This window comes from Anomalospiza imberbis, chromosome 6, assembly GCF_031753505.1.
Source record: "Anomalospiza imberbis isolate Cuckoo-Finch-1a 21T00152 chromosome 6, ASM3175350v1, whole genome shotgun sequence".
In the NCBI taxonomy this organism is placed as follows: domain Eukaryota; kingdom Metazoa; phylum Chordata; class Aves; order Passeriformes; family Viduidae; genus Anomalospiza; species Anomalospiza imberbis.
This window is the reverse complement of record NC_089686.1, coordinates 31,348,371-31,365,717: the sequence shown is the minus strand read 5'-3', so window position 1 is coordinate 31,365,717 and position 17,347 is coordinate 31,348,371. Positions and strand designations below refer to the sequence as shown.

At 34.6% G+C, this 17,347-nt stretch overlaps 1 protein-coding gene across 5 annotated transcripts in view; it reads left to right on the top strand.

Moving 5' to 3' along the window:
* FMN1 (formin 1) overlaps positions 1–17,115 on the top strand; it is a 169,147-nt gene extending 152,032 nt beyond the window's left edge. For 4 of the 5 annotated variants that reach the window (XM_068193067.1, XM_068193065.1, XM_068193064.1 and 1 more), the window contains 4 exons: positions 4,184–4,235; positions 7,361–7,510; positions 15,768–15,852; positions 16,922–17,115. In XM_068193067.1, coding sequence (XP_068049168.1) covers positions 4,184–4,235; positions 7,361–7,510; positions 15,768–15,852; positions 16,922–16,966 — 332 coding nt within the window. In that variant the 3' untranslated portion in view covers positions 16,967–17,115. Of the gene's footprint in view, positions 1–4,183; positions 4,236–7,360; positions 7,511–7,622; positions 7,732–15,767; positions 15,853–16,921 lie in introns of those variants that run through there. The other variant, XM_068193066.1, reaches the window with a different exon arrangement.
* The last annotated feature ends 232 nt before the right edge of the window (positions 17,116–17,347 follow it).

The window sequence follows — 17,347 nt, the reverse complement described above, 5'->3', positions numbered from 1 at the left end:
TTTGACTAATGAGGAACATGGGTTCCCATAACACTAGAAATGTCATAATAACCTTTTGTCACTGTTTTAACAGTCTCTGTCCAGGCTTTATAAAGTTCCAAGAGGAATGTCAGTAGGAGTTTTGTTGTTTACTTTTAATGTTGAGTTTTGGTTGGGTTTTTTTGGGTTTTTTTTTGTTTTGTTTTTGTTTTTTTTGTTTTTTTGTTTTTTTTTGTCTATGTCTTATTATAGATTCTATCTTAATCTTAACTGTGAATGATTGGAAGACATGAGTCAGAAAAGACATATCTCCCTCCTCAAGGGAAAAAAAAAATCAAATACCTTGTTTTAAGATGGTGTTTTTCCTATGCAGAAAACACTACAATTTACAAAGCAGTCTCTTAAAGTTCTTGAAGCATGTATTTTTGAATCACAGGAACTTGGTCTTGGAATATAAAATTAAGAGTTCTGGTATCTCCATCCAGACAGCTAGTTGTTGCAATTTTCTTGTAATTGTGGAAATTGTCACTGCTCCAAAAAGCTTAGAATATTTGTAAAAACTTTATGCATCAGATCTTTCAATTATGAAAGTAGTAAAATACTAAAAAATAAAAGAACAGCTGTAATGTGCTAAATCAATACACTTCAGAGAATTATCCTTCTTATGTGGGTTCATATATTTAAGGTCTGAGAAAAGTAATAGAAAATTTATCCAGTCAGATTCAATGAGTGTTAAAATTTTCACTACATGGGCAGAATAACTGAGATTTTTGTGTAGTTGTGGCTACCCATTTTTCTTTCTTTGTCTTTCTTTGTCTTTTTCTCCACTTTTCTTAGTGCATTATCATTCTCTGCTTGAGTCTGTTAGTTACTGACCTTCTCAATTTTCAGTCTGTGCTGGTATCCAGTATTTTATTTGCTTTGTTTTTTGGAGATCTATTTCATAGTAGCCTGATGCATGAAGAGGTATTGGTTCTGTTGTAACTGGAAGTTGCTGTGCATACATAAGACTTGTTAAAAATAAATATTTTCTGGTAATTTCTCATTTTCAATATAGTGTTCCATGTACTCTTCCATCCTCAAAAAGTAGACTATGTAGAAAGAATAAGTTGGAGGATTTTGTTACCATTTCATTCTAATACTACTTCACTTTTTAAACTGCTAGAGGATCATGAATCTTCATGCTGACTTCTGCATTTCATTTAAAGGAAATCATCACAAATATCTGATTCATAAGGCAAATTCATGAGATCATCTAGCTCATGTGTTCAAAGATGTCTGAAAGCCCAAATGTTACTTTGGTCCTTTTGTCCCTATTAAATATTGCAGTACATTTGCTGTGGAGCTTCCTGTTTAGTTTCCTCCTAACGGAAATCAATTTACAAACACCAAAACCTACCTGCAAACCAAATCAATGCTCAATAAATGGGGAATACTGAGGAAATTTGCTTCAAAACCATCCTAATCAAAAAGCTCATGCCAATAGACACCGTATTTCAGTGTTCACTGCAGTCAGGTTTTCTCTGATACAAGTGATACCAGGTGTCCATTTAAAAATAAGCAAAATGTGCTGCTTATAGTTGGGCTATAGAACACTTGCCACAGCAGGTTGTGGAAGTTAAAAAGCTTATAAAAGCTTGAGCAAAGAATGAGCAAGTTCTTGAAGGAGAATCCATTGAAGATTACATTACAATGCCATTCAATGCAGGAAAAGTTTTGTATGAGCTACAGAATCTCAGAGGCAGAGAGTTCACTTGAGGAAAGTGTGTTTGTCCTGGTCCATAATTCTAACTGAGCACCTGTTTCAGTGCCTTCCTGGGGCAGGATATTGGGCTGGATGAATCCCTGTGTCAGTCTGATATGGCTGTTAATGTGTTCTTAACTTGATGAAACTGAAATCGAACACGTGGTCTAAGGGTGAAAGGATTTCCTCATTCCACTTCTGCAAAAAGCAAATCCTATGCAAGCAAATATGGTGTTGCTAGAGAAATAAAAAGAAATAAGTTCTTTCACTTATGTAATTCATTTGAATTGCCTTCAGTAACTCCACAAATTAAGACAAGGATTGATATCTTGACTATGGGGCTTTGAAGACTCTGCTGAGGAAATTACATTGTTTCATGGAAACATATATCTGACAGCATTGATTGTGCTAGTCATTGCAGGTTGTGGAGGGGGAGAAAAAGGGCAGGATAACTCAGAATTTGAATGGAAAATTAGTTAGAAGTTTTGTGGAACATAAGAGAATTGTTCTAGTTTCTTGTCTTACACATTATAGAATTTGTTATATGGAGTTGTTCATTTATTTTCTTAACAAGTCTGAGCATCTAAATTTCAAATAAATGCTTTTAAACAATTCCTGGGTGGACATGTTTACAGTTAAAAATACAGAAAATACTGTTTGCCATATAATACAGATATTTTCCTCCTTCATGTTATCCCATTTATTGGTACACAAATTCAAACATTGTTACACTAATGTAAACTGTGTGTGTTTCTTCCTAAAAGTCACACCATTTTTTTACTTTGTATAAAAAATTAAAACTTCTTTCCACTATCTTTCCTTATCCTGTTCTTGCAAGATTGAAAACAGTAAATCAGCTCTTGCCACCTAACTATAAATGTATAAACATGTTGTCCTTGTTAGTAGTTATTGTGTTTCATGGGTAGGGATCTGAAGATACTGTTTCTGTTGTAGCTGGGAATGTAGCTATGTTGGGAAATTTGCCTGACTTAATTTACATCTCCTTGAAAACCAGAAATAAATTATTAATGTAATAATGAATTGTACAATTTTATACATAATTCAGCTTGTGTAGTTAATTGTATATCATTATGAATCAGTAGAATTCCAACCTATGTTTTCTACTTTTAATGGTATAAAATTAAAATAAGGAATTAAGTATATTCGGTTAACTTTAGGCAAATTTTTGGAACCCTGAGATGAATGCAATAAATCAGAGCTGTCATTCACTTGCAGCTGTCTTGCCACTAAGATTTGAGGTGGAAAACCTAATCATATAGAATAAATTGCTTTGCTTGCAAAGGGCACACAATATTGTTTCTGTCTATTGGCCACATTGAAATAATAGGAATAAATATCTCCAACACACTTACCCAATGTAGGGAAATGTATGAGTTGAAACTAACTTTTTTTTTTAACAGCAAATGTGCTGAAGCAATCAATTTTTATTTTCATTATAAACTGTCATAGTACAAACCTCTTTGTCAGTAGTCTTATAATGAAATGAAGTCGTTCAGGACCAGTTTCTCAAGGACCTTGTCTGTGAACACAGTTTGTAACTCCATTTCAACCAGACACTCCTATAGACAAAGTTCTTTATTATTGTATAAAAAAGTGTCTGAATTCTGTTTATATTAACATTAGCACTTGCAGGATTATTTTAATATGGAGTAGGAATAAGTTTTCCACAGTCGTGTTATTTTATATATGGGGTATTCTGCTGGAGCTGAAGTTGCTCCTCTGTATGAAGAAGACTTGATCAACAAAAACTTGTTTTGCTTTGAGTATCCATGTCAGGAAACATTTGCAGCAGTAAAGAATGCCTATCTTTTGAAAATCAAATCCTTTTAAGTAGTTCATGTGAGCATTCTGTAATAGAGGGGCTCAGATTCACTAACCATATTTCAAACTCTTGGCTGATTTTTCAAAAAAAATAATGTACATGCCATACATTTAAAACCTACTACATGTGTTTTCACTTTCCAGCTTCCAGAACAAAATGTGATAGCTCTATGGAATAGTTGGTGTTAACTATGTTTGGTACCTGTTCAATTCCAATTGAACTTCCAATCGTTTATGCTGCAGAAACACATTTAAATTTGTAAGTTCTCGCCTACAACAATAAAGAAACAAACACAACTTAAATTATTTTCTTTTTAAAACATCTGAAAGTGAAGTTTAATTATTTATGTTTTATTCAAATAATGCCTAACACTATATATTTTAATTTATTTATTGGATTTTAAATTACTTTTCAAATCCAATAAACTTTATTGGTACAGTAGAAACATTCATTATATAGAAGAAATTAGTAAAAATTGAAAATTTGCAAGTGTTTTCCTCTTTTATTATACTTAGTATACAAACTGTGCAGTATTGAAAATAAGAGATATTTAATCTGTAGGATTTCTAAAACAGTAAGACAGTAATTTATACCTTTAAAATGTTTCTCATTGGCAGCTAAAGAAGAATGGAAAAAAGAAGAGAACAGTTTGGAAAATGCTCAAAAATGGTAAGATTTTTGCTAGTGTTTTTAACAGTTTATTTTGATCAAAGATATTATTGAACTTAGGAATTACATTAAGTAGCAAGAAGGATATGTATTTCAAAGAAGTAATATGTTTCCTGAAAAACTCTTATGTAATCTTCCAAGAAAAACTTCATTTGCGTTTTTATCCAAACAGTGTACTGTGTTTGAGGTTTTAATAATTATCAGCATTGAACTGAATGAGGGTTTTACAGAAATTATAAATAACTGATTAACTACTTTATGACATAAAAATGTATTTCATCATCACTGAACATTTTCAGCACTTACATACAGCACTTGGTTGCCTAAGAAGTCATTGGAATCCCAATGTTTTTATTGCTTGAATATTTGTGCCTCACTTAGGCCAAAGGAGTCAAAGTATGGGAAAAGTGAGATTAATTTATTTGTAGATGGATAGTAAAATATTCAATAAGTTGATTTTACTAATACATTTTGTTTACCAAATTATAGTTTTGCAAAACATCCATCTTAGCTATGGACCTGCTATAAATAAACTGGGGTAAATTAATTAACTTCCTATCAATATTTTTTCTGTTTGGTCACTGAAGGCAGATCTGTGGTAATTTGGATTTTAATTGTACTTTTCTCAGACCATACTCGCTCCACCTGAGACTTTCAGTTAGCTTTCCTAGGCAGTCACGAAGAGGGAGATAAGGAGCACTTCCCAAATGCAGTTCAAGTCTTAGGTGAACTGCTCCCATCTGCTTGCAGAAGATGCCTAAATATTGACTGAACAACTGGCTGATGGCAACTGGGGCCTTATCTCCTCATTTCAAGTCTCTGACTGGCTCTACTTCCTCTAACTGGCCTCTAACTTCCTTGGCACAAGGCTCCTTCATATCCTACCTGCTTTGTAGCCTTTCTAGAGTAGAACAGATTCTCCAGGGTGTGGAGTTGCACCCCATTTGCAGTTGACTTAGGGAATTAGTTCTTCAACACAGAGTTTGGGTTTTTAATTGCTAGCTGAATATTCAGTATTTTAAATTAGTACTTTAGAAAGGCAGAAAGTAGCCCAGGAAGCCAGATTTAAGGTGGTTGAAAGCAAAGGAGTGCTACTGGGGGCTGATGAAGAAAAGAAGAGAGGATGCAAAGTGTCAGGATGAAGGCAGAGAGAGACAGTGCAGGATTTCAGGATCCCACCTCTGTATGCTGCGGCTGGGATGGTGAAGGGTTCTGTTAAGTAGAAGAGTGCACAATGTACCTGGGGCTGTGTTACATGAAGCAAACCTAAGAAGAGTCTTTGTTCTTGCTGCTCTTGGCTAAGCTATCCCAGTGAAAGTGCTATGAACAGCTGAGGAATATTTGGCCCACCCAAGTGAATGTAATCCAAATTACATTACCCAGTAAACATAAATGGTTTTAACCACGTAATTATGACTAAGGTATTTTAGTATTTTTAGAGTTTGAAAACCAAAACATTTTACACAGATATTTAAAGCTGTATTTGATTTATTTGTTTGTTTATTTATTTATTTATTTTTCTCCTCATAGTGTCACTGCAAGACCCATTAACTCTGAATGTTATAGCCTTATATACACATATTTCATTCTGATTCTTTAAATATGGAACATCAGTTAAGTTGAAATATAGTTAAATGTTTCATGCAAAACCTAGTAAGAAATGTAAAAAGTTATCACATATGAAGATTAAAAAATCCTATTATTTTAATAGCTTACCTTGAGCAATAAAGGACATTGTACATGGTTTCTATCTTGAAAGTGTCAAAAAAAACCCCAGTGCATATTGGCTCATGTGGCTAAAATCCAAGATTGTTGTGAAGTAGCTGGGGTATATATTGCTTTATTTTGGATGGATAACTTCTGTATCCATTTATTTTGGATGGATAACTTCTGTAGTTTTTGATGGATATTTTATATTCTTCAAGCCTAGCTAAAGAGCTTTAATTACAAACTTAAGTCAAAAAACCTTGAGCCTAACCGTGGTATTTCTGTATGAAAACACACAGTGTGAACTATGCAAATGCAAATATAAGTGAAGAAAGATGCCAAAGCTGCATCCATGGTTCATGTAACAAGTGTTGAATGGCTGGAGACTCCTTACAGGTCTTCAAAATTATTTATTTTATTTTCAAGATTTACACCTTCTCTGTTTAGGTTTAGAACCTATTTTTAACTCTAAAGAATATAGTTTTCTTCTGACTAAGTAAAATTACTATTCCAAGATATATTACTTATTTTAAAATATGTTGTTACCTTTGCTTTTAAATGATGGCATTATTTTTAATAAATATCACCAAATGTTTCAGGATTGTTGCATATACTTTGCAGAGAAAAGTGATTCAACTTTAACAAAAGTTGAACATACTTTTATTTATATAAGTACCTAGTCATGTGGGTTGTTCCATTTTATGTATACAAAGCAATGTCATAAAGGTTAATGCACAGTAAGTTAAAATGCTCTTGGAAATATTGTCTGTACTAAAAGAATACTTTGGAAATATCCAACTGTATAGCAATTCAGTAACAGCCACATTATAAAATCTTTTTAAAAGCATTAAAATACTGGCAATGTATTTTTGTAAAATTAATTGTTTATTGACACATGTGGAAGGAGATTATTTTCAGTAAAACTTTTGCAAAATTACTATTGGCACTGTCTGTTCTTGCTTGGTTGTTGCTACTCCCAATTCTCCCTAAATACTAGAAGATTATTTTCAACCAAACCTAGAGATTTTTTATTGACTTGGTGTGTGACTCTTCCAAAGTCCTTCAGTAAAGATAAATGGGAGAATAGGATCTTCATGGAGTGCAGCAGAATAAAATAAATAAATATATTACAGCATTTCCTGTAAGGCAAGAAGTTAAGTTTTTCTCATTATAATTGAACACCCATGATTTGCCAGCATGACAGATCTCTGTGGTGGCTCGTGCATCTGTAAGTCATCCCTCCGGGAAGAGAGGTGGGTGTTGGAAGGTTTGTTATACTTAGCATGAATTGCTGCTGTAATTTCCAAGGGTAAGGAGAAGTTATGGTAATTACCAGCCTTGACTACTGAATCTGAGAAACTGTTTCCCCAGTGGGCTTATGCATTGACTGGTTTCTTTTCTTTCCCCCTCCCCTGCAGCTTTGAAGAAACAGTGGGATACTTTGGGATAAAGCCAAAGCCTGGCGAGAAGGAGATCACACCAAACTACGTTTTCACGGTGTGGTATGAATTCTGCAGTGACTTCAAGACCATTTGGAAACGAGAGAGCAAAAGCATTTCCAAGGAACGGTAAGGTTCTAATAAAGTCATTAATACCATTTTAGATGTCTGGGAAACTGCTGCTTCTCAAACCCAACAAATTATACTCCTATATTTCACAGGCGTCATTGTTTTCTTTCAGATCTAATGGACATCAAGGAAAGATTATTCCCTCAGGGTGCATAGGAAAATTCACCAAAGGCATGCTGTCCCCACAAAAAGATAAACACATATAATCTGATAAATTACACTTTTGTAACCCCTTCCAATTACTAGCTAGTAAAATGAAAGGAGAGCTGTGCTAATTTATAACAGATTGCTTCTCTGTGCATTTTCATGTTGAACTAGCCTAAATGAGGCGATATTGCTGTCGCAGACAGTACAGACAAATAAAAGTGAATGCTTTTCCAGTTAATATACTGCACTTGCATCAAAGGGAAGCCCCAGAGATTCAGGCCACACTTAGCATAGTGTCGAAGCCCCACACTGAATTTACAGCACTACTTCTGAGTTTTGGTGTCCTGCTGAGGACATCAAACTGCTTGCCGCTAGATCTCACAACAGTCTCCTGATTTTATTAGTTAGAGTAAAAGAACCCAAAAACCTAAAACCTTCAATTATTTTCTTGATTTTCTTAAAGAAACTTAAAGTCTTTTACACAAAAAAAAAACAATTCTACTACAAGCTCATCATGCTCAGCATGTTACAATTCATTTGAAAAGAGCTAGAGTGGTAATGTAGTCATTCTTTGGAAAAGAATGGAGCAATTACTTTCAGCATGAAATTTAAATCCAGGTGCTTATTCCAAATTGACAGAGTTAGACTAAAATGTCTTTAAAAGAACAAGCAAAAGTAGAACACTCATTTGCACTTATATTTTCCATTTTGCTTCAAATCAGTGGGGCTTTCAGGTTCATATAAGGTAGATTTTTTGAAGGACTAGATGTAGAAGTCATGAATTCTCAATTATCAACCATACCAGTGTTGCTGTATAGATGTTACAGTTTTAAAACACTTAAAAGTTGTAGCTTTATGTATCATTTATTGATTGATTTTGGAAGCTGACAACAGCAAACGTTTACAAAGAATGTTTTATTTCCTTGTATCTAAATCAATACACAAATTTGGTTTACATGTTAAAAACTGTATAAAATAAAAAGTCCTAAGCATGTTGCTGTTCATCTCAGGGATATATTTTCTGCTGAATCGTGACTTATTTTTATTCCAAAAGCAGTTAGGAGGAATAGGAATTAACTGCCCAAGAAAAAAACAAAATCCAGACCATACATCCTTTCTTTTTTATGTAATTAACACCTTGCTAATGGTACACAATGATCCTTTCAATTCGATTTGAAATGCCTGATGTTTTAACAGTACATGGCTTCTTAACTATCTTAAGACATTAATCAAGAAAATTTTGTAAGTAGACTGCTATATTGTGTGCTTTCATACTTAAGTGAGGTGAGAATTTCTTGTGCTTTAATAGCTCTATCAATCAAATCTACAAATAAAAACACAGAACAAATATATCATCAGTTCCTCTGACAGATGCCTTTATTCCTGTTCCATGTAAAGCAGTACCAGTAGAATGCAGAGCAGCAATTACTATTATACTTCTAAGTGCTGACACTTTCTGGGTCATATAGACTGTTCTTCAGAGCTCACTTCAATTTTAACTAAGTTTCATTAGTCTCAAAAGGACGATTCATTGTCCTTTACATTCAAATTTGGATGATTCATCAAGGTGATGAGCTGTTAAAATGAGGAGCCTTGTGTAAATAGTAAATTAGAATGACAGAAGAGCTGTTTTCATCATTCTGAATTGTTCTGTAGTGTGCTACTGAAAAGAAGGACACAGTGAAATCAATAGCTTCGAATGGTGGAAAAGCTTTTTTCATCACCTGAAAACATCTTGTAAAGTCTTGAACATTTAAGGGTCCTTTTTAACGAAGTATGAAACTAACAATTGATGAACTGCTGTCCAAAAAAGTTTGAAAGCAAGGGAAGAGTCATTGTACACACTGGTAACTAAAAACCTTAGAATGACAGGAATGGACAGCTGTCTTCCTTAACTGGCTAATTAATTGGATGCACTATTTGTTGTGCATTTTTAAAGATTGCAATTAAATAAAAAAAAAAAAGGAAAGGGAACATTTTTATCATGAACCCTTATTTTGTTTTGAAGGAAGTTTTAAAGAGAAAGAAACATCAATGTAAGTTAGTAATTGCAAACTAAGGTTCTGAAACTGAGGCATTGATGCAATTTTATGTGAACATGTTTCCAATTGGATTCCCTTTCACATTTCAGGAGCTGAAGAAACCCAATGTAAAATGTGTAGGAATTAGCTAATTATTTACATTTACATAGGAACTTTAATATAGTGGATTGTAATTTGTCTCTCAAGAAATATAACACATAAAATTTTAATTATAATATACAGAATTATCATTAATCAAAGGAATAATTGAAAATTTATTATGTTAAACTTAATAGTAGTAAAGATAGGTCCAAAGATCTATTATTCCAAAATTAAAATTTATATCCCAAACTAACTACATTCCATTGTATAACAGACTACTTTAAAATCTCAGAGTTTCAGGAAAAAAGAGTGCTGTCTTTAACTAAATGACAGTCTCAGCTGCAAAGAACCTGTTTCATCTAAAGCTACTTGGCTCCCAAATGTAACACAACTGTAGGAATCTAATGAGATTGCAATGAGACACTTTCTTAAGTAAAGGAAACACTTCAACTGAGCTGCCCTGGATTTAACCTCACCATGAAAATAAATTAGCTGCCTGCAAAATATAATTGAGTCATTGTCTCTTCCTGGACAAAATTCGCACATAATTTAGGAATGCAAGACAGAGTTACAGATAAATATGAAACTATGATATGATGATATGATATGATATATGATATATAAATGACAATAGGGCTAAAACGAAAATGCTTTTCCAAACCATGTGCCTGATAGGAATATGATGACAGTTTACTTTCCCTTCAACACCAGAATTTAAGTACAATGAAATAAAATTTGCTTTGACAATCACATAATCTGTGAGAAACAGCTTAATATAAGTGAGCCAAATGTTGGAAACATTTTTTTCAGTGCTGTTTTGATTCAAAATACAGTTTTGTTGTTGACAGCTTTATAATTTACAATGTGTATGCATTCAGGTACATCAATGGCTTTTATGTTTTTTTCTGTTTATGAAATTTTGCGATGATAACTGAATTGAAGACTAAAATGTTGGAGGTTTTGGCAATAAAGCACTTACAGCAAGGTGGATTGCAGATATTTCCACTGTCACTTCCTTTTCTTAAACTACTAATTTTATTTAACAGTGGGCATGTCTATGAATTCAGAACCAAAACAAATATGTATTTATAACAACTTAAATCCATTATACATACATATATGAATGTCCATCCTTAAATCGATTAAAGCATTCACGGTGTGTTAAATTATATTTTAAGAGGATGTCCTAGGCAAGTCTGAAATAAGGAAAAAGTATAAATACAGAAGAAATACTAGTAGTTTGCAGTGAGTTTCATCACAAACTGTGATTATATTTTGCAAAAGAAATGTGACAAAGATTATAATAATGTGTTTATGCCTGTTGCACTTCAAATATGAAATAATTAAAATAGGAAAGAATTGTTGCTCTTAATTTCTCACTGCTGACTCTTGCAAGGATAAGATTGTTACAATGGTTACTGTAGTGGATTAAGTAATCTCTTTCAGATTGACTATGCAAACAAATAGGCTAGAATTTAGAAATCAAAAACAAAACCAAAATTTGTCTCAATAGCTGGAGAACACATGATCATTATTTAATGAACAGAATTAGAATTATATATTTCATCTTGAAAGCAAGATGACTTTGTCTTTGTCACAAGATGTCACAGATGGTAAAAGCCTGCATTGCTTCTAAATGGTGACAATACAAAATCATATTAGAAAAATCTACAAAGGACTTACACATTAAGAGAGTTTCCAGCTGCAAAAGCATTCTGGGGATTATCACTAGGCATTGGCTGTCTTTATATACTCCTAAATATCTGCCAGTGGCCATCTCAGATGGACTGAAGTATATTTTTTTCTGTAGCCCTTGTCTTCCTATTGGTTTTTCTTATGCACCAACTTTCCTAAAATAAAATTTTAAAAAAAAATCTTATTCCTTATGACTACAGAGATGAGATTTCTCACTTACTTTGTGGATAACTTTGTTGATAAACCCCTCTCAGTACATCCAGAAAAAAAGAAACCTATCAAACATATTGGCAATTTGAGGTTTTATGACAAAATCCACTGACAACATACATTTTACTGTATTTTACTAATTTAGTTAGTGAACATTAATTTTAAATGCAATAGAAAGATTTGATCAGTAATGACCAAGTTCTTTCCAGAAGATGTAGGCCCAAAGGCTTGATAGGCAGTTGTATTGTACAACACAGTAATAGAAGTGGCAACGTTCAAACTTCATAATCTGGTGTAAGGCTTCTAAATTTAAAGCTAGCCAAGTACTCTGTAAAATCATCTGCCAGGCCACATAATACACAAACATCTGTCTTCTCAAATTTTGATACTGAAATCTAACCTGTTTTATTTCATGGGCTAACAGTTTTCAGGAAATGGAGCTGTGACTTGAGGTTTAGTTTATGAGCTGCATACAGAAATAGGACTGAGAGTAGAAAGACATTTAACACATGAAAGGATCTTGAGCTCTGGGGATTTCTCATAGTCCTAAGAGAAGTCACCGTTCAGCTGTGTTAAGGGTCTGGACTGGGTATGCAGCTTGGCTCTAGATTGAACAGTTGATGTTGACTGTAGCTACCTCCGCTTGTTCATTTCCACCCTTATCTGAAATTCTGTTTGCACAACATTTCCTTATGCCAAAACAGTTTTATGGGAGAAGTTTGAAGTTCTAGTCATGGGAAGCTCAGGTGACAGAACTGTCATTCCAAGTTGTTTCCTACCCCACAGCTATCCACATAACCCACTAGCTGCATGAAAGGAGCTGTAGAAATGAAAAGAATGGATTTTCCAGATTATTGAGAAGCTGAGAGAGAACCAGATAATTTGGTCTCTGTTGTCGCACAATAACAGAACCAGAATATGAGTGTGTGAATAGCAGTTGGTTCATTTACAAGTGATTCTGGTTTTCCTAACTGGGGAACTTCAGAGGATGGAGTGTGCCAGTTCACGCTGCCTGCTGTCTGACTTGAGTGGAAAGCAGAGGTGAAAATGATAATCAGTTTATCTACTTAGTCCCTGGCTTGGTAATATCTTTTCCTCTAAGGGAAAAACATATTTTCTTTATTTTCCTTACAAAGGAAACTTTTTCATAATAAACACAGGCTTACATTTAGACTAGGTTTCTGCATCCCTAGGTACAAAATAAAAATAATTTTGAATAAAAATAATGTCTTTATTTTTCACTAATAACTACTAATTTGAAGCTTGGCTTTTATCCAATTTACAGGGGAAGACACCACCTGCCACATAGAGGCAGGAAAAAGCTGATTACATTCCCATTGATTATAGTAAAGACACATATGCAGTATTGGAGTCATGGTTCTCATATTTAAAAATACATCGTTTTGTTAGTTTAATTCAATATTTTTCCATATTGAATTAGTGCAGTACTGCTTAGTTTGACACCATATCTTCTTTATTCATTAAGGTTCATTGACTTCTTTTGATCTCCTTCACAGCTGAAAGAGAATAACATTTCTTTTGAGCACATCCATGTTGCAGCTCATCAGATTTGAAGGCTTAAGTGACCTGCATTCCATCATGTTTTGGCCTCATGACTGCTTGCTAAGTTAGCCCATTGGTCAGGTTGGAAGGGACCACAGTGGTTCACCTGGTCCAATCTCCCTGCTGCAGCAGGGTCATCCTGGAGCACACGGCACAGCATTGCATCCAGACAGTTCTTGAGTATCTCCACTGAGGGAGACTCCACAGCCTTTCTGGACAACCTGTTCCAGTGTGCAGTCACCCTTGTCTGTTGTGCTGTGGTTCAGCTACTCTGTCATCCCTTCTGGTCTCTTTGTCCTCTCCAGTGCTCTCTGTCCAAAACTGTCCTTGTCACTGTGAGCTGTAGATTGTGGCCCTCAATCTCAGGGCTTGATTCTGTTTCAGCATCCTCCTTGTAAAAACTTTCTTCCTTATACCTAATCTAAATTGACTTTTTAATTTAAAACCATTACCCCTTTTCCTTTTGCAATAGACCCTGCTTAAAGTTTGTTCCCATCTTTCATTCTGTTTTTTCTATCCAGGTTTCCTAGAAATAGTGAAAATTAGCCATAAAATACACAGAGCTAGGCCTATATCAGTGACAGACATAATTTTCTTTTTAAGTCTAAAAGTTTGTAATCCCTGTAATTCTCCCTTTGGATGAAAGTGTGGACTTGAGACATTTAAAAACTATTTGAAAACACTTCTAGAACCAAGGAGAATGTGATCAGATAGAAAATGTGCTCAAAATAGGGATGAGTTTAGAAGCTGATGACTTGGTATGATTCTTCTGAGAAGAAAACTGTCTTGAAATCCATCATCATCTTTGTATAAACATTGTAGCTGTGCTGTCCAGTGGGTGCAGTCATCCTGCATTAAGTAAACTGTGCAGATTAACAAAAATAAAGGGATGGAATGATGTGTTGTCATGTAGTTGTTTACATGTAGAAACAAGGAACACTAATTAAGTTCTAAAAATACGCCAGCTGTATTTAAAAAATATACAAAATAATAATTTCATATGTGTGTATTTGAGGCTGTAGTTACAGCTTGAATCAACACTGTAGCTAAACAGTGTTGAAATGAAGTTTAGTTGAAAGTAGTGTAACTGTTTTCTCCTCTTCTTAAGCACTGAAAAGTGAGACAACACCAGGAACTTTCTCATACATGCTTCTAAAATACATAGAGAAGAAATTTTTTGTTTCCAACACTGATAACATTTCCAACACTGATAAAGACAGTAATGGGCTTATGAATGTGTTCTGTGTTTTAAAAAGAATCCAGCTTGCTGCTAGTGTTACAACAAGGAAGTACACATCAGTAATTGCAGCTATAATCCACTTTTCTTCTTGCTTTTCTTCCAAAATTCCTCAAAAATTGAGTGTGTCGAAAGTGGATTGAACTGGACATGGTATTTTAAATACTTTTTGACTGGCCATAGCAATTATTTCTGCCAGTGGAAAAAGTTAAATAGGAAAAGAAAGTAGAATTTTTCAGTTCAAGAGTGCCAAGAAATGTGTTGCTTCTAGTAAAAGACTGACTTGGTGTACATTACTGAAAATTGATTTGCTGAGTTCTCCTTGCTTGTAAAAATTCACTCCCAACCTCCTTCCTTTTGCATTTTCCATATAGAATATAAAGTCGCTCAATGTACCATCAGTATTATAAAGGCACTTAGCACTGGCAGATCCTCTATTAGGAGTGCCAAGAATTTTCTTTCCTTTTTATCACTATTTAGTACATAATTTCCTATGGACTTTCCAGTCTTTACAAGGAGAGTCAAGTCCCTTTTTCTTTAATTCTGTTTCTCCTCTTCCTCCTGATTAAACTCATTGGGTTCTTCTTGTTAAATCCCCACGGAAAGATGGGTTCTGTATGCAAGACCCTGAGAGCAAAAGGCAAGAAGCAGAGGAATCAGATGTGTTCTTCTTTCCCCTTATCTCTACAGAACTCTTGGCAGAGTAGTCTGTAGCTGTACACGAGACAGCTTTAACTACCCTGAGACAAGACCCTCTTGTACCTCCTATTGCCACATCAGTGAGGCTGGTCAGTCAATTCCATCTAAAGCAACACAGAAAATGTTAACAAAAAGCTGGCAGATGCTTTCATGTCAAGGTTTTCAGAGGAAATGTAATGTATAGCCTGGCAGATGGCCTGCTAAAATAACATATTCTGTGTGTAGAACAGATTAAGCCAGCTAGCTCTTTTATTTCAGAGGAGGATCTTTTTGCCTTGATAGCACAGCTTTTTTGGTGGGAAAGATACTCCATAAAATCCAGATCCTGCAAAACAGAAATCATTTTCCTGATGACATTTTCAAGGAGCAATACAGACAGGCTGTCCTTTTGCTTTTGATTTTCTCAATTTGAAAATGTACTTTGATCTACTTTTGGTAGTTTATTTAAAGTGCCTTTAAATAGAAATAGCAGTTTGTTGGGCTAATGTGCCTAAAAAAACTGGTACTGGTGAGGCTTCTTACAAAGTATAGCCACAATACCTTTAATTTCATCAAATCTAATGACTCCTTTTCTGTGTTTCAGAATTAAAGTGGCTCAGCAATCAGTGAGCAAGTTAACTGCAGAGAAGAAAGTTGAAACGAAGAAAATCAATCCTACAGCTAGCCTGGTATGATCTGGTGCTCAGGATGACATTCCAAAGGGGTTTTGTGACACTGTTCTTGTCATTCAGAATGATGGCTGGTTTCTACTGTTGTTGGAGAGCGTAGTATTTTTAGTTTGAATGCAGCAGAGTGTTTTTCTTCCCGAGGAGAAATGTTAAAGCTTATGTCCTTTGGTAGTCAACAGTTATGTTTAACATTTAGGCCAATTGTGCCCAAGCATTGCTCTGCTATTTTAAATAACAAAAAGAGCTGCTTTTGTAGCTCTTCCCTTCTGCTGTAGTCTCTTGTATTTTCTTCCATGCTTCAAAGTGCAGAAGCTCACTGCATATATTTGTCCAATGGCTGGAGTGTCTGGTTTTTTCAAAACCTTAAAAATCTTGTTTTGTCTGTGGAATAGTGGTAGAAGGGATTAAATCCCCATTTTATTCCTTGTTGTACACCAGTGTTTTCAATACAACACAGTATTGAGTATACAGTAAGAGGTCTAATAATTTGCATTGTATATAAATCCTTTTTTTGTCTGTGTGCAAGGCACATAGGTTAGACAAGCATTTCTCAAACTCTAGAAGGCAAGAGCCCAAGGGAAGGAAATGTACATGAAGGCATCAGGGTATTATTTCCATTCCCAGCAGAGCATATCAGTTGCAGATCAGGCAGCAGAGATATGAATGACTACACTTGCCTGGAAAGAGGTCGTTAAGCAAGATCATCAAGCTAATGCTAAATTAGAGCCCTTATGTCAGCAGAAGCCATTCCAGGCATGAGAAGGTATTAGAGTCACATGAATTTGAGATGTATCTGGTTTTCTCTAGCTGCAGTGGTCTTCACAGATGTGTATTTTTAAAGGTACGCAGTATTTGACAAGTATGTAGTGAAAGCAAACTCAGCTTTTCCACAGTAAGTAATGTGTTTCAAAGTTTTAAACCTTCTTTGAGTGCTTCAAGCATTTTTTTAAAGAAAACTGAAACTGTGACTTATTACTCCATCTTCTAGACCAAGTGCTCAATGGGAACTTGAGCAGAGATGGAAAATTATAGGTGAGAATTTTAATAAAGCTCTTTTTTTCTTTAACAGAAAGAGAGACTACGTCAGAAGGAAGCCAGTGTGACTGCCAACTGAAAGAAGATGAATGAAAATGGTGGAGTGATTTCATACTTTGCCGGATGCTTTACTACACCAATGGCCCAGGAAGCACCTTATGTTAGATACTGAATTCTGCTTTGCTGATCTGTCCTAAGACAATCCATTAAAGACTTTCGAGTTCCTTCCGAGGGGTTTGTATGTTCAGTGGAGGGAATTCTAAGAAGGTTTTTACATGGGAAGTAAATTTTTTTTTTCCGTAACTCTTCCTTACATTGCTTAAAATGCATCTTGTTGTCAATGGTTAATTAAAATATTCTGTGTATAATGTATTAATATGGAAGAGCTAAAATGAGCATTTTGGATGCTGAGTTAAGTCATGACTAACAACCTGTAGGTTTTTTACAGGGCTTTATGTAG